This window comes from Mauremys reevesii, linkage group 1 (assembly GCF_016161935.1).
Source record: "Mauremys reevesii isolate NIE-2019 linkage group 1, ASM1616193v1, whole genome shotgun sequence".
NCBI classification, from domain to species: Eukaryota; Metazoa; Chordata; order Testudines; family Geoemydidae; genus Mauremys; species Mauremys reevesii.
In genome coordinates, this window is record NC_052623.1 from 155,974,493 (window position 1) to 155,997,512 (window position 23,020).

Sequence of the window (23,020 nt, forward strand, 5' to 3'; positions counted from 1 at the left end):
TAGTCAATTATTAATGTTTGTGAAAGAGGAAATACCAGCCAGCACAGTGTGGGCACATCCCATGTAAATTTCCTTAAACAGTATTACTTTAGTCAGGACTTCTAACACATCTGCCAGTTCAGTATAGATTATCTCCTGAGCAGCTTGCAGACACTGAATCACATGAAAAAATATTTAACTGGTAATTTAACATTTCCAGAGATGAAAGACTAATGACCCTACTTCACCAATCACTAAGAGTGTATCTGCACTTACAGAGACTATACCAGCACAGCCCTCTACTGTAGATGCAGCCTACACTGACAGAAGAAGTTTTTCCTGTCAGTGCAGGAACACCACTTCCCTGAATAACATAGCTGTGTCTGCACTGGTCGGAACAACTATGTCAGTCAGTGGTATGGTTTTTTCACACCCTGACTGACATAGCTATGCAAATATAACCTTTCACTGTATACCAAACCTGAAATGTCTACCCTCATCTTTTTATTCTCTGATGCACACAAGTGTTCACAGTGCCTTGTGCATGCACCCAAGTGACAGTCCAAGCATTTGCAAATTTATGAACAAGACACCCAAGTTTAGTACAAGTAATGCACCTTGATGAAGGCTACCTATACCAAGTTTGACCTTTTATAGTTCCATCCTCAGGTGTGAGAGATTCTGATGCACATAAGCAAGGCTATTTAGGCCATCTATCTATCTTAGATATTTATCCCAAGAACACCTTTGTGAGCAGTATTATCTCTACTTCAGGCCTGGTCTACACTAGGCGTTTAAACCAATTTTAGCAGCGTTAAACCGATTTAATGCTGCACCCGTCCACACAACGAGGCCCTTTATATCGATATAAAGGTCTCTTTAAACCGGTTTCTGTACTCCTCCCCGACGAGAGGAGTAGCTCTGAAATCGGTATTACCATATCGGATTAGGGTTAGCGTGGCCGCAAATAGACGGAATTGGCCTCCGGGTGGTATCCCACAGTGCACCATTGTGACCGCTCTGGACAGCAATCTGAACTTGGATGCACTGGCCAGGTAGACAGGAAAAGCCCCGCGAACTTTTGAATTTCATTTCCTGTTTGCCCAGCGTGGAGCTCTGATCAGAACGGGTGGCGATGCAGTCCCAAATCCAAAAAGAGCTCCAGCATGGACCATACGGGAGATACTGGATCTGATCGCTGTATGGGGAGGCAAATCTGTTCTATCACAGCTCCGTTACAGAAGACGAAATGCCAAAGAATTTGAAAAAAATCTCCAGACAGAGGCCACAGCAGGGACTCAGCACAGTGCTGCGTGACAAGCATAATGGAAAGCCAAAGAATCAAATGGACGCTGAGGGAGGGAGGGAGGGGGTACTGAGGACTCCAGCTATCCCACAGTCCCCGCAGTCTCCGAAAAGCATTTGCATTCTTGGCTGAGCTCCCAAATGCCTGTAGGGTCAAACACATTGTCCGGGGTGGTTCAGGGTATAGCTCGTCAATTTACCCCCCCACCCCGGAAAGAAAAGGGAAAAAAATCGTTTCTTGACTTTTTTCAATGTCACCCCATGTCTACTGAATGCTGCTGGTAGACGCGATGCTGCGGCAGTGAACAGCAGCATCCTCTCCTCCCCCCCCCCGGTGGCAGATGGTACAATATGACTGCTATCCATCGTCATCATCAGCCCGTGAGTGCTCCTGGCTGGCTTCAGGTGAGGTCGGCCAGGGGTGCCTGGGTAAAAAATAGGAATGATTCCCGGTCATTCCCAGTAGATGGTACAGAACGGCTGGTAACCGTCTTCATCATAGCAACTGGGGGCTGAGCTCCATCAGCCCCCGCCCTTCATGTCTAAAGAAAAGATTCTGTACTGCCTGGACTATCATAGCAGCGGGATGCTGGGCTCCTCTCCCCCACACTGCTTAATGTCCTGCCTGGACTATCATAGCAGCTGGAGGCTGCCTCACCCTCATTTTATCTCACTAACAAGTCACTGTTTCTTATTCCTGCATTCTTTATTACTTCATCACACAAATGGGGGGGGGGGGGAGAACACTGCCACGGTAGCCCAGGAAGGTTGGGGGAGGAGGGAAGCAACAGGTGGGGTTGTTGCAGGGGCACCCCCCATGAATGGCATGCAGCTCATCATTTCTGCGGGATCTGACACGGAGCGGCTATGCTCTCTGGTTCTCTGATACACTGGTTCTCTAGTACACTTGCCCCATATTTTAGGCAGGACTGACTATTTTTAGATACCATAAAGGAGGGATTGACTCGGGGAGTCATTCTCATTTTTGTCTTTGCGCCCCCGGCCGACCTCAGCCAGGGGCACCCATGACAGCAGCAGATGGTACATAACAACTGATAACCGTCATCTCATTGCCAATTTACAATGGCAGCAGACGGTACAGAACGGCTGATAACTGTCTCTGCTATCATGCAAAAGCAAATGAATGCTGCTGTGTGGCGCTGCACTATCGCCTCTGTCAGCGGCATCCAGTACACATACGGTGACAGTGTCAAAAGGCAAAACAGGCTCCACAGTTGCCATACTATGGCGTCTGCCAGGGCAATCCAGGGAAAAAGGGCGTGAAATGATTGTCTGCCGTTGCTTTCCTGGAGGAAGGAATAAGTGACAACATTTACCCAGAACCACCCGCAACAATGATTTTTGCCCCATCAAGCACTGGGATCTCGACCCAGAATTCCAAGGGGCAGGGGAGACCGCAGGAACTATGGGATAGATACGGAATAGCTACCCACAATGCAACGCTCCAGAAATCGACGCTAGCCTCGGACCATGGACGCACACCGCCGAATTAATATGCTTAGTGGGGCCACGTGCACTCGACTTTATACAATCTGTTTTACTAAACCGGTTTATGTAAAATTGGAATAATCCTGTAGTGTAGACGTACCCTCAGATAGGGAAACAAGGCACAGAAGACTGACTTGTCCAAGGTCCAAAGGAAGCCCATGAAGGAACAGAGAATTGAACCCACGTCTCAGGTTAGCACCATAGCCACTGGACAATCCTTCCACTCAAGGGCCACTGCAATTATGTGACTAAGTATGCCATATGATTATATAACTTGCCATTCTTTTACAAAGACCCCGATGGGTAAAATTTATAAAGTAACAGAGTCACTTAAGTACTTTTGAAATTTTTAGCCAATACTACACATTTAGACGGAGTAACTGACAAATCCAGAAAATTCAAAGATTAAAAGCCCAAGTCAGTTACTCTGCCTAGAGAAAAATGGATCCACTATTGAAGTTTCAATGACTTTGTATTTACCATTACATGCACTAATGGACAATTTTATATTCAAAACCCTAGTTGCTAAAAATCATGTTATTAGTTAACACCAATGGGAAGATGAGCCACAGGAAATGAGGGTGGGGAGAAACAGAAAAGAGAGGCCATCTTGTCTGCCAAACATCAGTAGGGGAGGACATGGAGTAGGAGCAGTCCCCTGAGCAGTCGAAACTGTGTGCAGAAATATAAGAAACCATGGTTCATGAAGACCAATGCTACAGTCAGAACAGAAGAGCAACCTTTTCTTCTGTTGTCAGAGTAATGTTTTTTTGGAGATTTTACAGTTGGTTTAAATAAGATTATACAACTCCCAGTTCTTTCAGGCTGTGGGAAGTATGTACACTAATGTCACATAGGGGCAGGGTTTCAATCTTTTTAGACGCTTAGAAACGTTTTCCCAGTTATGTTTTAGTTAAAAGTCTAAAATCACTATTTTAAATAGCCTGAAACAATTGAGTCTTTAAAAGTAACTTCAGGTCCTTACCAACTGTAAGATTCGCCAACTGTGGAGGAAGATCTGTAGTCACTAGTCGATGTCGAAGAATCTGGTTTAGCTGATGAAGTGTAGTTTGCTTTTCATTTTTTGTTATTGGGTCAGGAGGAATTATTTTATCCTGTTAAGGCAAGTATCAACATGTCTGTCTCTCTCAGACTGGAGAAAACCACTACTAAATAAATTAACTTTCATAAACGATACAGAAGACTAACACTGGAAGTCTGAAAGTACAATAGGATGCAGTATTTATATTTAAGCAGGCAGTTTTAAAACATGCATTCTATAGCCTCTTGAATTTGCCTTCCAGTGAACTGGATTGTGCCCTAGACAGACCACCTTATATTTAGGAAGAAATCACTAAACTCAGCCCACTTCAGACTATTCCAGACCTTGTACATCAAGTTGCCTTAGTATTCTTAAGTGATATTGCTACAAAAATTAAGGTTGATAGCCAGATTTTTATATTTAAAAGAAAAATAATCTAGAGTTCTACAATCTTACATGATTTTGGAAAAGCTTGCTTAACTAGAATGCAAGCTAAACTAGGAAATTACAAAGCAGTATTAAAGATAGCTGAAGATAGCATGATCTCTAGATACAAAAAAGGCAGCTGTTTAATTCTGGAGGGATACTATAATAGCACGTATTAAGAGGCTCATAGCACCAACCAGAGACAGTGTGAACAGCGATTTCAATCTCATCTTAGGTTAGTTGTATATTTTTCTGGGGGTTTGGTTTAGTGTGTACAAATACCAATAAATGACTAATAAAAAAGGAAAAAGGTTTGTTATTATGTTGGTCCTAGAGCAGAAGTAGTCTAGCAAGATAAAATCCTTGATAGGGAAAAGTTAGCTTGTTGATAAGAATATTCTACATATAAACAAGTTAGAATTTTGCACATTTTCTAACTGGTTCTGTATTAGCATGCACTTTAAAGAGAAATATGTACTTGATCTGCAGTAATTACAAGAGGAGAAAGATGTTTGACACTGTTAGTTTCACTAATTTGTGTTTGTTACCTGATAAGATATTTTAGGAGGGATCTTTTTCAGCTATACTGTAAAGACATTTACCCTTATACATGTTGGGAGACGTGGATATGACCCAGTTGTCAACACATCAATAGCATATGGGATAGCAAAACTGGGCAGGCGAGCATGAACCAAAGCATCTCTAGCTAGTGATGCTAGACGATCAGCAGTGTCCACAAATAGGATAGCTTGTTGATCTAGAAAACTTGATATCATCTATAAAAGAGAAAAAAAATACTGACTGCTGAAGTCAATCCCTTGCCCAAAGTAACTCTAAATAATATTTCCCCCTTTTCTCTCCTTCCATCCCACACAATTCAAGAAAGCCTATCTTTGGGGTGAGGTGGAAGAAATATTTTAGTAGTTTCTTAAATAAATACTTACTCAAGGACATTATACATTTTATTTCTCCCATCACCAAACCCTTTACAGATAAAATGCCAGAGTACCACTCTTTAATTAAAAGTAAGTACCTCATTTCACTTCTACTACAGGGAGGTTCAAGTCTGAATTTAAGAAATTCCTGGAGAAGGAAGACAAGTTCAGGGAGCTTAGTAGGAACAGTCCTGGCTCCCTGCCTTTGCACTACAATTCAAAGTTCCCTGAGAACAGAGCTTCCATTAGTGGGTGGCAGCTCTCTACTTCTCTTCACAGACCATGTGGAAAACATGAATGAGAGCTTGGGATTATTTATTTATTTAAGTAATTTCACAAATGCTTCATCTGTAGGGTATCCATCACCAGAATTATGAGAATAAGAGTATTTTGGAGGCAGTGTTGCTGTACCTGTGTCAGTCCCAGGATATTTTAGAGACAAGGTGGGTGAGGTAATATCTTTTATTGAACCAACTTCCACTGGTGAGAGAGACAAGCTTTTGAGCTTACACAGAGCTCTTCTTCATGTCTGGGAAATGTACTCATCGGTCCCATAAAAGATCTCATATCCACCTTGTGTGTCTAATATTTTGGATGGAATGTTAAGGAGGATCATTTGGTTTCAGTTCGTACGCCACAGAAGAGGTTTCCACTCCTACATACTCTGGTATATTTGTGGCAGTTCATTTGTGGACTGTTACTAGATTACCACAATACTTATTTATATTCTACCAATAAACTGACTTTTTGCAACATCCTGGACTTTGAACTTATTTATTCAAGAGCAGGACTTAACTATCTCACAGTGCCTATATAATGCATTCAAGTGTAACAATAAGAACTAGTGCTGAGATCAATGCCCCTGCCCTCCCCTCTACCCCATCTCCTAACCTCCTAATGTTCTCGCTCCTGATAAAATAATATTGAAGACAATATGCAGTCATGCCTTTTGCTTTCCCTATTCATGAGTTTGTGGGGTTTACTGCAACAGTGTGACTGTCTCTTAAAGAGAGAAGAAGTGATGCATTACTACTATACAAATTATAACTTACAATTATTGAACAGAATGAGAACAGCATATCATTTAATAATGTATAATTTCATGTACATTATCATATGGAATCTGGCTTTTTTAATGTGAGCATTTTAGAATCTAGTCAGAGGGTACTAAAAAGCCCACCAACAAGTATTAGGTCATTTTACACCAAGTAAAGTTGCTAACTTACCGCACATTTTTCCACTTTCCCAGCATTGTTAGCCCATTTGACTAAGGCTAATAATCGAACAAACAGTTGACGTGTGCGGCTTGCAAATTGCACTATTTCTATTTTTCTGTTAAAAAAAAGTCAGTCAGTACTGAAACATCTCACAAAGGTGCAGTTCAGTTGCAGTGCAGTTTGCTAAAGACAATTACACAGAAAATGCCATGCATCAAGTAAAGTTAATACTTTGCATAATGTAGCATCAATTTCAGTTGTACAATTCCCCCCCCCCCCCAACATGCTTTAATCTTTTCATACATTAGGGCGTGGTGCTGAGAAGTGAAAATTCAGGATGTCTTCCTGAGACACTTTTTTTTCCCTCTTTACTTGCAGAAATGCTACATATCCAGTCTTCCTCCCTCCTCCCCCCCCCATTTTTAACAATTACTCTATTTGCTACTGGTTGAATGCCTATATCCACAGCCTCATGTGTACTCATCACCACAGCAGAAGCCTGTCTATACCAGATAAGAAAGCCAGAGAGTCATGCTTGGATCTCAAGTCACACTTTCATTCCAGTCTCTGAGACACCATCTATATGGTATGGGAAGCTTCTGATCTCAAATAATTTGGTCAGAACCTACGACTTCCAAGGAGTTACTTTGAATTTACACAATTTATTGCTGTAAATGCTGCTGCAAGAACAAGGTTTAAGCTACATTAAACAATTTACAAAAACAATAAATTATGATTTGTAGTCAATAAAGATTCATAAATTTAAGGTCAGAAGGGACCATTACGATAACCTAGTCTGGCCTCCTGCAAAACACAGGACACAGAACCTCATCCAATAATTTCTGCATCAAGCCAAAAAATTCTGTTGGTACTAAAGCATATGTTTTAGAAATATATCCTGTCTTGAAGACTTCAAGTGATGGAGAAACCACCACATCCATTGGCAAGTTGTTCTAACAGTTACATTTAAAAATTTGCATTTTGTTTTTAATCTGAAATCTTCTAGCTTCAGTTTCCAACCGCAGGTTCTCATTGTATCTTCCTGGTAGATTAAAGAGCCTTCTATTATAAGAAATCTCTGGCTCATGTAGGTATTTCTAGCCATGATCTAGACACCTCATAATCAATTTAGTCTATGCTAGAGAAGGTTGAGCCCCTTAAATCTCAATATAGTGTTATTTTCCAGACTGCAAATCCTTTTTGTAGCTCTTTTCTGAACCTTCTCCAACATACTCTTTGAAGTATTAGCACCAGAACAGGACATAGTATTCTAATAATGGTCTCACTAATGTCCTATACATAAGTAATACCACCCTCCTGCTACTATTACTACTACTAGTAGTAGATAGTCCCCAGTTTATCACAGATCCCGTTAGCTAGAACACTGAACAGTGAGCTCAAATTCAACTGGTTATCCATCACTATCCTTAAAAGCCTTTTATAGAGCCACTACATTCCAGGATATAGTCCCCCACCATATAAATGTGACCTACACTCTTTGTTCTTAGATGTATGAGCTTGCATTTCGCTGTATTAAGAGACATATTGTTTGATAAAGATGGCGCTTCAAAAAGCTAGTGTAAAGCTTGTATAAAACACACAAATATAAAGAGTACAACAGATTTTCTGATCACTACACAAGAGATCACTAAAAAGCCTGCTCCTCTGTATTAATGGATATTTAGCAAGTATAAAAAAAATTGTCCAGAAAGTAGATTAAGAGTTTAGTAGGAGTAAATAACTGTCTTGCCATTAGGAGGAAAAGTCAATCAATGTTTCAGAGCTATTACTGTAACTTAGTATTTATTTGTAATTATTAAAACCTTACCTTAAACAACTTCATAAGTCTACTTTTTAATTAAAAAAGTAGATTCTTTCCATCTTTCTGTGTAGACAGGGCCCTTATTGCAAATTAAAAGGACATCTACTGTTGTTGAGACACAATACCTCATTCACTGACTAAAAATACTGAGCGATTATTTTGGAAAACTGAAAGTTTATATAGCTATTCAAAGTATCTAAACAAGAGTTTTCTTTTAATACTTCCCAGCAGGAGCTCTTTGCTGATGTAAAGCAGAAATGAGAATTCAACTCCTATTTGTTTACACTGGAAAGCAGGATCCTTCAGAGCTGATGTAATCCAAGTTTCATTTAAAAATATGTATGATATAACAGTCATTAATCCACTTAGATCAAAAATATACACTACTTTATATGTCACTAGAGAGCAAGGAAGGAAACAGGAATTATGAACAGTGAGAATGCACAAGTTACCTGTTATCAAAAGCCAAACCCATCGTCTCCCCCCCCATGTTACAAATGAGTTCTCAGTACCACTGCACCATATTATCAAGGTAGTTTCCTGTCCAACTGCTATTTTGTATTATTGCATGTAATGCTGAAAGTAATTTACTCTTATCTTTGTGGAGCAGTTAGAATCTAATATTAGTGGTGTCCTTTGTATATAATAAAATTGCATATCTTTCAAAAAGATCCTAAAACAACAGGATCCATAATTTCCTACATGCTTTGCTTATTGAGAGGTCCTCAAGAAGAATACTCTAGTAAGGGACTTAAGTTCTAATTAAAATCCATGTTAAGTTTAAGACTACCTCCATCACTGATGGGCGTATACTGCCTGTCACCAAGACAGCATCCTGCAAGCTTTAAGTGGTTCAGGAGTCTGGTGCTATTAAATTTCTCTGCATCATTACTGCTGCTATGGTAGCTCTCATATGCAGGAGCAACAAAGTAAGTTACTTAATTAAGCAACATCCCTTACAGCAATTGTAGGCAACCTTAAAGAGCTAGAGAACCACTTCGCCAAATGGCGTCAGACAACAACACATCCTAATATCACACTGTAGCTTACAATATACTGATCCAAATATCACAATTCTATTACAGACACCACAGATTGCTTGTGCCTCTATGTAACCATTCAACATTGTCTTTCTTTTCTCCTACCTCTCTCCCACCTAGTGAAAGAAATCCAAGCTGATTCAGTCCATTGACCAGCTTGACCGTGTGAACCTCACAAAGCAAGTTCCCATTAAACTCACAAATGCCACAGCATGTCTTCAAGAGAAGAGGAGAAAAGAAGTCTCAAGAAAACATCCCAATTTTTGATTCCCCCAAACCATGATCTGGTAGTGGAAAAGTTTAAACCAGGGGTGGGCAAACTCTGGCCCGTGGGCCACTTTCGACCTGTCAAACGTTTAGATCCAGCCCTTGAGCTCCCGCCGGGGAGAAGGGGCAGGGGCTTGCCCCACTCCACCCAGCGCTCCCCAGCCCCACCACTCACAATTCCCTTGATGAGCACCATCTTCTGGCACACAGAAACACACTGCTCAGGCACGACTTCACCACACTATTTCCAGGATCAGAACCCCGCCCCTACGCAGCAGCGTGCCCCATCCCCATCCCTACAGCCTCACCCTCAAGAACCTCAAAAATATCCAGGGGCTGCACCCATCTCAGCTAGGGTGCCTCCACCCATGGCAGTGCCGGGTACGGCCACCTTGGTGTCACTGCCGGCAGGGCCCCTAGGAGTTCCCGGTACTGCCTCGCAGAGCCCCGCTGCACCACACCCCATGAGTCCTCCCTCTCTCCACCTCGGTAACATCCCTTATAGAGCCCCCCAATGGTACACCCCATAGAGTCCCCCTCACCCACTGGGCATTCAAGGTCTGCCATACAATTTCCAAACCCATATGTGGCCCTCAGGCCAAAAAGTTTGCTCACCGCTGGATTAAACCCTGTTAAAAAATAATTTTGTACAATTGAAATCTATGCCATATTATGCAAAGTACATGCTTGACTTGATACATAGTATTTTCCATATAACTGTCATTAGAATTATTAGGATTGTGTGATCTGCGTATATCTTCAAACTAAACTAGATCAATAAGAAAAAGTTAACACAGATAGCAAAGAAGCCAACATTACATTTTTCTGGCAGGTTCTATAGAAGCTACTCAAACCTCCAAACTAAGCACATTAAGTACTTTGAGCTTAATGAAAAAAGGGATATATTTCTGAAGTCTAGAAAACTAGGAGGAGCAAATAAGAGGTTTTATTCTATGTACATTTTTAAGCTACTAGTCCTGTATTGGTAGAAATTTCTTCTCAACACATCTATATTTGTTTAGGTTCTTATTCTCTTTCCAACTAGATTAAATATCAGGTCAGGCACGCCCATCCTCCAAGTTTTAATGTCCTATCACTTCCCACACAAAGGGAAATGCCCTAATATGAACTGCACCTCTTGCTGGGGAAAGAACTGTTCAGAAGCACATTAACAACAGAACCCAACAATCCTAGGCAGTTGCAAATTAACATTGCTATTCCTGTCACAAAAATGTTACTTCTGTACAGTAACACAAGGACAAGCCAATAAAGAAATCATTTTTAAAGGTTCTTTTATTCAGGCAAATCTTGAATTGAGAAAATATTTTATTTCAATGATCCCACACTCACCTCAATGTTAAATGTTAAATTTAAGCATACATTAATAGCCCACTCTTGTTGTGACTCACCTTTCCATGTCAGTCTTTCTTGGTAGTCTATTAAAAACATAAAAGCATTATTTAATGTTATATTATTACATTTCAATCATTTAGATATTTAGCTATACATTCATTTGCATCCAGTGAGATCTTATTATGTAATGATTACATTTAAGAGTTAGCACTACTCCAACATGAATACATCACACACTTTGGAAAGTGTGTTTCAAGAAGTTGTGTAGTATTTCTCCGTATTCATGAAACTAAATTTGTCAAGTTTTACTGTTCAAAAAAGGTGCTGGTTTAATAGCTCTAGAAATAAGAGTTGTCTATTTATACACACAATAGGTGCAAAATAGGCAGCATCAGCATTAGATCCACCATTATGCCCTACCAGCCTGCCTAAAACTGGAATTAGAAGAATCAACTTGAAAGATGGAAGACTTTAGCCTATCCGCTGAGCTAGCCACTATTGATATCTATAAGTACTTATAAGGCCCCCAATCACTGTACCTCACTGATAACCCTCCAGAAGACAGGACAAAGACCAACTAGTTCATTTCATGTAGACTTAGATGACAATTACAACTTTTGGCCCAAATGATATGTGGATTGCTGCCTGTAAATATCCACAAAGCTATCTCATTATCCACCTCCAAATACCTCCTCAAAACTCTTTTTTGTCATGATGCCTAGAAAAAGCTTTGCAATGGTTAAGCCACTAGTGTGTACAGACCACTGTCTATCATGCTGACTAATGTTGTCTCTCTGTTGAACTCCCCCCATCTATTTATAATAGTCTGTTGTGTCTTGTCATGCTTAGATTGTAAACTTCACAGGCAGAAAGTGTTCTTTGTTCTATACTTGGAAGCTACATTTGTGGTCACAGATCTGGACACATCAGTACTTTGTTTGGACAGTTAATTCTAAGCAAGGGAGATCATCACACAAAAATAAGGATATTTTATAGAGATAAGGAGCCCCTCTGCTAGCCAAATGCACAGAACATGTGGCATGTATTGAAAATCTAGGACATTCACATTTGGTTGAGATCCTGGACAGTCTATAATTCAATAGTGGATCAATTGTCCAACATATTCTTCAAGCACTGTTAACCCTGACAGTTTTATTTTGTATTAATTACATGAAGTTCCAATGTTTGGTATTATATCATAGTACACAGTGTGCCTAATGCAAATATTTTTATAATACATAGAGCTAACTGAATGTGAGAATGCAAGAAGTCAGTATCAATTACATTCAGTGCATTTTACTGTGAAAAACCTAAAATTCTAATTAACACACACTAGACACTGAACCAAGATTGTTTTCTTTACAGATTACCTGTAAATAGGATTTATAAAATGCCAGTGCACCCACAAATGTGCATCTCCAAAACCTGCTGAAATTCTAAAGTGGCTGGGCACATCGTGAAAGTAAGCTAGTCCATGGAAATACAGTTTACACAATCAGATTCAGTAGTTCTTGTTCTGCACAGAACTATGGGTACTTTCCCATTGGCCCAATAAATTACTCCTTTCCCTATACCCCCTACACTACCCCGTTAAATTAATCAGAACAACTCAAGAGATGAAAGGTAGTTTAGAAGCTAAATTAAACAAATTGTTCAGATTTAAGTTCATTCCTTGTTTGTTTTCACATCAAGAATTGCAGCAACCAATAGTAGAAGGAAACAAGATAAAGATGGACTAGCTTAGTCTCATTATCCAAGCTATTTTTTTATTTTAAAGCGCTTCAGTGTGAGACGTCAGAACTTTAAGACTCTCTCATAGTGTAACATATTACTAATGTAATTAATTTTAAAACTTGCAAGTTCCAATGTCATTAAAATTAATTTAGAGGCAAACGTAAATGCTTTCCGAACAAAAACTACGTTCAAGCTTCTTCTCTGTTCTCCATCTTTTAGGCCATTTGACGGATCCCCACAATTTAGCAGGGGGTGGGATGAACCGGGAGCAGGTACAAAGACGCACAAGGTCTAGTACCCCCGGGGTGCAGGCTTCAGGCAGGGGCAGCTCTGGGCACCCAGCTCCCTCCCCCCTCCCCAGGGGCAGGGAACGGGGCGCCGAGCGCGGCACTCACAGGTCCGCCAGCACCGTCAGCTCCGCGTAGGTCCGGTGCAGCAGGAAGTCGATGAGGGTGCTGAGCCGGTAGCCGGGGCTGGCCGCCGCCGTGGCGGTGCCCGGGGCCGGGGGGGCCGGGGCCGAGGCGGGGCCGCCGCCGGCCGGGACCAGCTGGTTACTCTCCAGCTGTACCGGCGCCATGGGGGCGGCAGCGCGTCAGCCCGGGCAGGAAGCGCGCGGGGCCCCGGCTCCCCCCCGGGACCCGACCAGCCGCAGGGACCCCGCGGCGGCGGCTCCCCGCTCCCCGGCACGAGCGGCCGAGTTCCGGCAGCAGGGGACGGGGAGAGAAGGCGGCGCCAGGAGCCTCCGCGGAGCTCAGAGCCCGCTGGGCGCAGGGGCCGCCGCCATGATGGGGGAGACCGAACCGGAAGAGAACCGCTGCGGCGGACCGGAAAGAAAACCCTTCCGGCAACCCCGCGGGCCCAGGGCGGCGCCGCGGCTCCCTCCAGGCAGCGCGGGGGGCGGGGCTAAAGCGCAACGGTCCAAGCAAGCGGCAGCGGCGGGGGTCGTTGAGGGCGGACAGATACTGGGGCAGGCGCGAGCCTGGGTGGGGGCGCGTCTGGCGAGCGAGTCGCAGGGGCGGGGCTGCTCTAGTGAGAGGGGGCGGGGCAAGCAGCTGGGGGCGGGGCGACGGAACGCAGCCCGGGAATGGCCCTGGCGCCGGGGCAGCGCGCGGCAGGGAGCCCGGCCCGCCGCTGCTAGGAGCGTGGCGGGCAAGTGGCCGGGAGGCGGCGGGAAGCTGTGGCTGCTCTACTCGGGTGGCCGGGCTGTCACCGGGGGGCGGGGGGCTCGCATCAGGGGCATCACGTGGAACTGCACCCTCAAGGGCAGGGTCCGTGCAAAAGTCAGGCCCTGCAAAGTGCATAATCAGGTCGGGTGCCTCCGTTTTTGGGTGCCCCATGAGACATTTTAAAGGGGCCTGATTTTCAGACAGCGCCAAGCATTCACCTTCTGCAAATCACACCCCGGAGAGGTGTCACAAGTTGGACACATACACGTACGGGTTTAAAAAAAAAATACTAATAATGTGGAAAAGGTGGAATGTTGCGCAGAATGTTGCCCTGGCCTTACATCTTACAATCTAAACACAGTCGGTCCTAGTCATTTCTTATTTGGATTTAATTCTAGTCACCGACAGAAGCCATAGGCAAAAGAAAGGAAATATCTGCCTCAAATGTTGAAGCAAACTAGTGAAAATAAGGAATCAGTAAGTAACTGGTTTCATTTTCAAAATGTACAATTATTAAATATTTGTGTTACCTTAGTGTCAAAATTTAATAAAAACATTTTAAAAGATAATTTGGAAAACTGAAACATGGATGGGTAATTATTTTTAATTTTAGAATTGTGCCTCTCTAATGTGATAGGCTTCTTTGAGTACATCAACAGAATAATAGATGGAGAACCAGCTGACAATTTTATCTGGACTTTCCGGAAGTGCCTTTGACACAATTCCTAACAGACTATTAAAGAATCTGAGTAGCTAAGGCTACATTCTAGGACCAGGATTATTTAGTTAACATATGTTTAATGTTTTGAAAAATGTGAAATATTTGCAGGTGACACAAAATTATTCAGGATAGTGAACACTACAGAAAGCTGCAAGGTATTTCTAAACTTCCTATCAAAGGTAGGTTAATGGGCAGCAAAATGGCAGATAAGGTTCCGTGTTGACAAATTCAAGCTAATACACATAAGAAGAAATTATATAAACTCATACATATGTTTGGCATCTAAATTAACTACAGTCACTGAGAAAAAAAGACCTGGGTGTCACTGTGGAGAGTTCTATAAAAAATTCTGCTCAATGTGAAGATAAGATAATATAAATATCACAGCTCTATGTCTTATTTCAAAGTGTACTGCAATTTAATTCCATAGACAATGCATGTAGTATTAATGCAGGATATTCTTTACATTGAAGATGCGAGACAGAAACATTATCTAAATTATATTCTTTCATACAATAGACCTCACTAAATTATACTAACTGGGACATTGATAGTGAATTACTGAATTTTGCAACTTAGTAAGTAAGAATAATACAACATAAATGTACTTTATCTGTAAATGAAGTGTTTTGTAATTTGACTGTTATAACACTCTCCTATTAAATCTTTGCTGAGAAGCCTCAGGGAGTGGATCACTGGGGGAAGTAGGGGGTTTCCAGGCTAGTTAAATTCAAATTAACAAATTTCCCCTGTACTTTTATTTGCATGCATTCACTTAAGTTAGGCAATTACCAGGCTTCTGCCTATTAAAGTTTTCTACAAATTTATCTATATTAATAATGAGAAGAAAGCATGTTTCAGTTGACAGGGAACTACATTAGGAGTCAAAGGGTCTGGGTTCTGTTTCCATCTCTCCCACTAACCTGCTTTGTGATCTCCAACAAGTCACTTCATTTCTGTGCCTCAGTTTCCCCACATGTAAAATGGGGATGATGATACTTGGCCTCCTTTCTGTAGCACTTTGAGAGCTACAGATGAAAAGTGCTAAATAAAGTACAGCTAATAAAGCATACTGTAGATATTTTAGATTGGCACACAGATATTCATAATAGAACTTAGATGTTGGTGAATCAAAAGTATTTCTATTTAACTGCAGACTGACAAGGTTTTAGAATCAAAGGGGAAGGCAACTTGATACATTTCTTTTTCTTGAGGAGGTTAAATATTTGTCTTCCCCTGGAGCCATCTTTTAAATGTTTTATCTGAGCCAGGAAGATGGACTGTACTCTTTATATGGGTGCTTTCTAACTATCCTGTCACAGTATATTTTAGAGCTTGGTCATTTGGTTCCCAAGTACAACAAATATGTCAATCTCTGCTGTCACACAGCACTGTTTAATGACACAAATACTTTCTTCACTTGATACTGAAGAGCTCTTCTAATAGTCATATGTAAATAACACAAAAATATACATTTCAGAGGTTTTGTTGATCGATCATTTGTTTTATTTACAGGCTTGCTATAGTGTTTAGCATTGTAATATCTGAGCGCCTATATAAATTATATGTGTAATAAAAGTTTTATATAAATAATATGTTTTATATAAATCTCATGCTTTTAAGAAGTAGTAAGGCAGAAAATGTTTGTATAGTTCATCTTTCACATACAAGATCCATTACTGTAATGCTAAGTAAAGTGGACTAGTTTATGAAGCTTCAAACTTTTATTCAATAAAACTAAAATACACAGTACTTACAAACTAACATACATCAATGTGCATTATACAAATATCAATGTCAAAATGTTTAGTTTTTTCCATTGTAACAATCTTATCAGTATCAAACTTTCATCTACATGGATATGAGGCAGTTCAACTGAAAATTATTGATGCTACTGTAATCACAAAGTAATATAATGGAACAAATTACTAGTTTATTGTAGCATTTGTTTTTATTAGTGACTACTTTATCCTTTGAAAATTCAGTGTTCTGTAGCACAGACCATTTGTTCATCAATTATGCAGGATTTTTATATCTACAGTAGAGCATTCGGGGAAAGTATTAGCTATCTATTGCGTATATGTACTACTTTTGTGTTTATTAAAAGTCCATTTTTTTTAAATGTCTTTTTTTTAATGTCATTTTCTTTACATTTTGTTCATATGATCATATCTGGAAAACATTTGGTTTTTACATTTTTAAATTGTAGAAGAATTTACATTAACAGGTTGAAATTTTTGTGGTAATAACTGATGCCTTGTAAAACAGTGTGTTACTGTGACAGAGAATTGCTTGTACAGTTTAGTAACGTACATTACAGTTCTAATTATGTCTTGAACAACTTAAGAAAGAAACATTCTCCAAGTCAGAAAATAAAATCTTTTATTTTATCTTTGAATATACAAAAGTCCCTTCTCTTGAAATACTGCAAATTGGATAGTTTTAGATTCTGACCATATTCACATTGCTCTGAACTTTACTAACAAAGTAGATATCCACTGTAAATTCTAAATCTGTCTGTCTGTAGGAGACAGGAACAAGAGTTACTAACAGTCCTTTCTATCCTCAAAAGACTGGTTGTCATCATTATTGTAATCCAATTAATTATAACTAAATTTACAGTCCCAACCACACACTGTATTTTTCACTGGTGAAGCAATGAAATGTCCAGTTTTACAAGTAATTCTGAAATAGGAGCAAAACAGTTATAGCGTTTCTTGACCCCACATCTTGGAAAGGCTAACAAAGAAAAAGAAACCCTTGATCTAGCTCATGGCAGTAAAGAAATGAATTGCAGCGTTCAGTTATTGCCTTAAGAAGCTGACAATATCAGTAAAGCCATGGTTCTCCCTGTCTACTGCTTAGTGCTATTCACAGAATTTGAAAAAAAAAAAGTTACAGAAAGAAAATACAATGTGAGCAAATATTTCAACATGAAAGTATTTATGGAGAAATGACTTTATCTATTAATGGTCCTCAGAAGATGGAGAAAATGGTAGGGAAAGTAGGCCTGATTAGTCATGCCCAGTGGGAGAAGGATTGCAGCTGTGAAGTGTTCTGTCCAGAGATCTTGGTTAAGTTACAAACAGACTGCTTGATCATAGTTAATTGCTGCTGGTTAATACATCCATGTAGTGGGGTGGACCCCCTCCCGCTACTGCACTGAAGGGTTAAAAACAGCCCTGGGAGGGGGCTGGGGCTGGAGAAAGCAGCTTTTAGGCTGGGCTGATTGGGGGAAGTGGCTGCAGCTGGGGCAATGCCCCAGACAGACTCAGCTGGCCCTATAAAGGCAGAGAAGCCAGGGGCAGATAGAAGTCAGTCTTCCTCTACCTGAAGAGGGAGAAGGGTCTGGCTGTAGGGAGCTGGACACAAGGTACCTGGGGAAAGACAGAGGAGCTGGGGAGCTCCAGCCTGGAAAGACCCAGGCTGCAGCCTAGCATTGGGCTAAAAGGTACTGGGGGTTGCAGAGGGCAGCCCAGGGGTAAGCCAAGGCAGCAAGTCCAAACCCAACCTTGCCAGTGATGAGTAGGCTGATACTGCAGTCTGCCCCAGGATAAGGGGGCTAGACAATGATTGGCAGTAGCCATATACTGAGGCAAGGTGGGGGTTCCCCTGGGAGGGGGAGACCCTAAGATTGAGGGGTTACTGCCAGGGGGCAGCACCCCACTTAAAAGGGCACGGGGGCCAGAGAACAGGCAGATCACTAGCCTGCAGAGGGTGCTCTGGAGCTGGAACAAGCTAATTCCCGAGGACTACCAACAGGACATGCTGCAGGGGTGAGTCTGCACGTCTTCAATCCACATCATGCAAGCTTGCAGTGAGGCCCACTCTTCTAAGACAACCAAATTCTGGTTCCCACTCTTAATTGAATACCGGTTGTAAATCCAGAAATATACTAAAATAAATTAGGGCTGTCAAGTGACTAAAAAATTCAGTGTGATTAATTGCACTGTTAATAATATCACTTAAATATTTTTGTATGTTTTCTACATTTTCAAATATATTGATTTTAAATTACAACACAGAATACAAAGTGGTCAGTGCTCACTTTATATTTTTATTACAAGTATTTGCACTGTAAACAAAATAAATGGTATTTTTCAATTCACCTAATACAAATACTGTAATGCAATCTCTTTATCATGAAAGTTGAACTTACAAATATAGAATTATGTACAAAAAAACCTGAATCCAAAAATAAAACAATGTACAATTTTAGAGCCCACAAGTCCACTCAGTCCTACTTCATGTTCTGCCAATCACTCAGACAAACAAGTTTGTTTATATTTTCAGAAGATAATGCTGCCATACAGCATTACCTGAGAGAGAACAGGTGTTCTGATGGCACTGTTGTAGCTGGCATCGCAAGATATTTATGTGCGAGATGCAATAAAGATTCATATGTCCCTTCATGCTTCAACCACCATTGCAGTGGACATGTGTCCATGCTGATGACGGGTTCTGCTCGATAACTATGCAAAGCAATGCGGACTAATGCATGCTCATTTTCATTATCTGAGTCAGCTGCCACCAACAGAAGGTTGATTTTCTTTTTTGGTGGTTCAGGTTCTATAGCTTCTGCATCAGAGTGTTGCTTTTTTAAGACTTCTGAAAGCATGCTCCACACCTCATCCCTCTCAGATTTTGGAAAGCACTTCAGATTCTTAAACTTTGGGTCGAGTGCTGTAGATAGCTTTAGAAATCTCACATTGGTGCCTTCTCTGTGTGTTGTCAAATCTGCAGTGAAAGTGTCCTTAAAATGAACAACATGTGCTGGGTCATCATCCAAGACAGCTATAACATGAAACATATGGCAGAATGCAGGTAAAACAGAGCAGGAGACATACAATTCTCCCCCCCAAGGAGTTCAATCACAAATTTAATTAACACTCTTTTTTTTTAATGAGTGTCATTGGCATGGAAGCATGTCCTCTGGAATGGTGGCTGAAGCATGAAGGGGCATATGAATGTTTAGTATATCTGGCAAGTAAATACCTTACAATGCCAGCTACAAAAATACAATGCAAATGCCTGTTCTCATTTTCTGGTGACACTGTAAATAAGAGGACAGCATTATCTCTGTAAATGCAAACAAACTTGTTTGTCTTACAGCTTGGCTGAACAAGAAGTAGGACTGAGTGGACTTATAGGCGCTGAAGTTTTACATTGTGTTTGAATGCAGGTATGTAACAAATCTAAATTTGTAAATTGCACTTTCACAACAAAGACATTGCACTTCAGTACTTGTATGAGGTGAATTGAAAATTACTATTTATCATTTTTACAGTGCAAATTTGTAATAAAAATTATACAATTTGATTTCAATTACAACACAGAATACAATATGTGAAAATGTAGAAACATCCAAAATATTACATTTCAATTGGTATTCTACTAACTGCAATTAAAACTGCAATTTTTTTAAATTAATTTTTTGAGTTAATCGCATGAGTTAACTGATTAATTGACAGCCCTAAAATAAATTTAAGACTGTGGCCTACACCAGTCAAAAGTAAGGACATTCAGAATTAAGCCTGGATCACCATTCTCAGCCCACACCGACGTTACCTAGGTAACTGTCTGAGTTTCCAATTCGAGCTACTCTGAGTACCTTCTTTGGACAATTTCCAGGACTGGCAACATTTTTGAAGGGGTAAATGCACAATCTCAAACTTTTATGACCAGTAGGTGTAAATTACTTACACCATGCCTTCATGTAAAAGTAGGTTATAAACAACATACAACAAGTGATTCTAGAGTAAGGTAGGTCTCAGATATCTAACATATGGCTTCATGTTTAACTGAATGGCTGAAAACTTAGGTGAAAGTTTTGTTAAGCTCCTTGGACTCATTAATGACAGGCCTGGTAAAAAAAGATACAGTAAAGGGGAAGACTGTGGTATTAGCAGCCAATGCAGATACATTGGATATGGGGGGCACTGCACAAGTGGCAGTATCTAGTAGCACTCTGCACATGGAGGAGAGGCAAGCAGAATGCCAACAGGTTCACTAGGGAAAGGCAAGCACAGGGAAAGAGCAACTCCACCCAGTGCCACCTTGAAACAGCAGCTGAGGCAAAATGAGATCATGGCACCACCTCTTTTAGGCTATCTAGTTCAGTGGCTCTCAACCATCCCAGGCTACTGGACCCCTTTCAGGAGTCTGATTTGTCTTCCGTGCCCCAAATTTCATCTCACTTAAACTACTTGCTTACACAATCAGACATAAGACAAAGTGTCACAGCACACAATTGCTGAAAAATTGCTTGCTTTCTCATTTTTACCATATAATAAATCAATTGGAATACAAATATTGTACTTGTATTTCAGTGTATGGTGTATATAGAGCATAAACAAGTCATTGTGTGTATGAAATTTTAGTTAGTACTGACTTCACTAGTGCTCTTACGTACCCTGTTGTAAAACTAGGCAAATATCTAGAATAATTGATGTACCGCCTGGAAGACCTCTGAGTACCCCCGGGCTACATGTACCTCTGGTTGAGAACCACAGGGTCTAGTTCTACTGGAGGCACTATGACCTTTCTGTGCACCAAGATTCTGGCTGCCCCTTGTGCAGGAGGCAAAGGGAGTACTTCCTGGTCCTTCTCCACCCATGGCACACCCATGAAAGAGCAGTTAGAATCTGGCTATAAAGAAACCCTAACTGATTAGGATTTGGTGTAGCTGTTTCACAATCGGATAGTGCAAAAAAAAATACATGGAATTTTGCTAAATTTTAACATTTTCCTTTAGGCTGAGAACAAGGCTAATCTCTAGTCCAAAGGGCAATTATTGTGTGGGGTGGATTGTGTTACAGAAAATCGTGTGCATCTGAAAATAGTTTTTATAGTGCAAATGTCTCCTGAAAAATAAATAAAACATAAGTACTGCAATGTTGTAACATACTGTATATATCATATGGGGAAAATGATTGCTCTTCCTCTCCATACATCTCTTAGGAGTCTTCTTCCTTCAGGCTTGAAAGCATGATTGAAAAACAGAGCAATAGAAAAGCTATCTCCCTCACTCTACCACATACGGTGCTAGACTTTCAGTTTAGTTCTGCAGGTGTAGCAGCTCAAAGCAAGACTGAAACACGTGCAAAAAAATACCCCTTTTTCAGCATATTTAGGACAAGCAAAAGAACATTCACAGCTAATTTTAATCAGCCTTCAGAATGCAGTATAACACCTATGAACTCACTCATACTTAATTCACTTCAATCTGGTATTTTTAGAAATCATCATGCAATTCAGCAGTACTCCAGCCCATATCTTTTTTGTAATGGATGACTCAGCTCTACTTCCTATTTTTATTTATAATTAGCTTGTAGGCTTTGCCTAAACACAAGTTATATGAATTTAACAAAACTGGTTTAAAAACCGAATTAAGTAAGTGCAACCCCCTTGTGCGGCCCTCTTAAATCAGTTGAAGAGTCCAGTATTTCAATTATCTGACAATGGGTCACAGTTTAGTGGGCATGAGTTTGAGCAGTTTGCAGTGAAGTATGGGTTTAGACATATAGCTGCTAGTTACCGTTGTCCCTGATCCAATGAGTTGGTAAAAAATGGTGTGAAAATAATAAAGTGCTTAGCACTGTTAAATTACAGAATGCCACCAAGGAAGCCTGTGTCACTTGCTAATAATTTGTTAATAGAAAACTCAAAATGAGAGTGCCTGCACTGTTAGAAATTAATCTCAGTCATGGGGGATTTGCAGATGAATAAAGAAAAAATTATATAGTTTGGGATCCCGGGAGCTCCCACCACTTCATGAAAATGATGCTGTGCATCTGTGTGATGGGAAACAGTGTCACAAACAGCAGTGATTGCCCTGTGGTGATGTAAGATTGTCACTCCAAAAACTGGAGAAAGATGACACCTTTTACAAGTCCCAGAAAGGAGGGAGATAAGTGCCAATGACTCTGCCATTTTCACCAAGAGGGTCTCCAACAAGCACAAACGACAGCAGATTGAGGCAGTGGAGCCCCAGAACATGGAACTGCCAGAACAAGTGGGCTTGCTGCCTCCTGATAGCAGTAGGGTTGAAGTACCGGGGGAGCCCCATGCCACTGTGCAGGGCACCTTAAAAGGTAATCAAACATTGTAAGTACATTTAGTTATTATGTTGGTTAAAAGTATTTGTAATTGTGTGTTACATTAATGTTGGGTTTTAAGTGTTACTGTTAAGGTTTGGCTTAAAAGGGAAGACATAGAATTGGGGACTGTGTCTTTACAGCTGAGCTTCCCGATCAGAGAGTCTTGGTGGGGCACTGTGAAACTCTTGTAGTTATGCACAGCCAGGTGAAACCAGACACAGAACAAAGCAGAGCTTTGGCAAACTCCGTAAGCACCACAATTGTGAGGAGGATGTCATATCACCGCTCTCTGGGAGCATATATCTTCCACACAGGGAGCAATGTTTCTCTCCTTTTCATTCAGCCTCAACCCAGGCATGTCATTTTTCTTTCATAATAGGCACCATAGAAGCACACCACTTCATT

The 23,020-nt window shown here is 40.9% G+C and overlaps 1 protein-coding gene across 2 annotated transcripts in view; it reads right to left on the bottom strand.

Annotated features, from left to right (window-relative positions):
* Window positions 1–13,484, bottom strand: part of MED14 (mediator complex subunit 14) — a 70,538-nt gene extending 57,054 nt beyond the window's left edge. The window contains exons 1-5 of one of the 2 annotated variants that reach the window (XM_039543074.1): window positions 13,025–13,484; window positions 10,952–10,978; window positions 6,423–6,528; window positions 4,864–5,037; window positions 3,779–3,908 (exon numbers count right to left, since the gene is read on the bottom strand). In XM_039543074.1, coding sequence (XP_039399008.1) covers window positions 3,779–3,908; window positions 4,864–5,037; window positions 6,423–6,528; window positions 10,952–10,978; window positions 13,025–13,206 — 619 coding nt within the window. In that variant the 5' untranslated portion in view covers window positions 13,207–13,484. The remainder of the gene's footprint in view (window positions 1–3,778; window positions 3,909–4,863; window positions 5,038–6,422; window positions 6,529–10,951; window positions 10,979–13,024) is intronic. The other variant, XM_039543067.1, reaches the window with a different exon arrangement.
* Window positions 13,485–23,020: the final 9,536 nt, after the last annotated feature.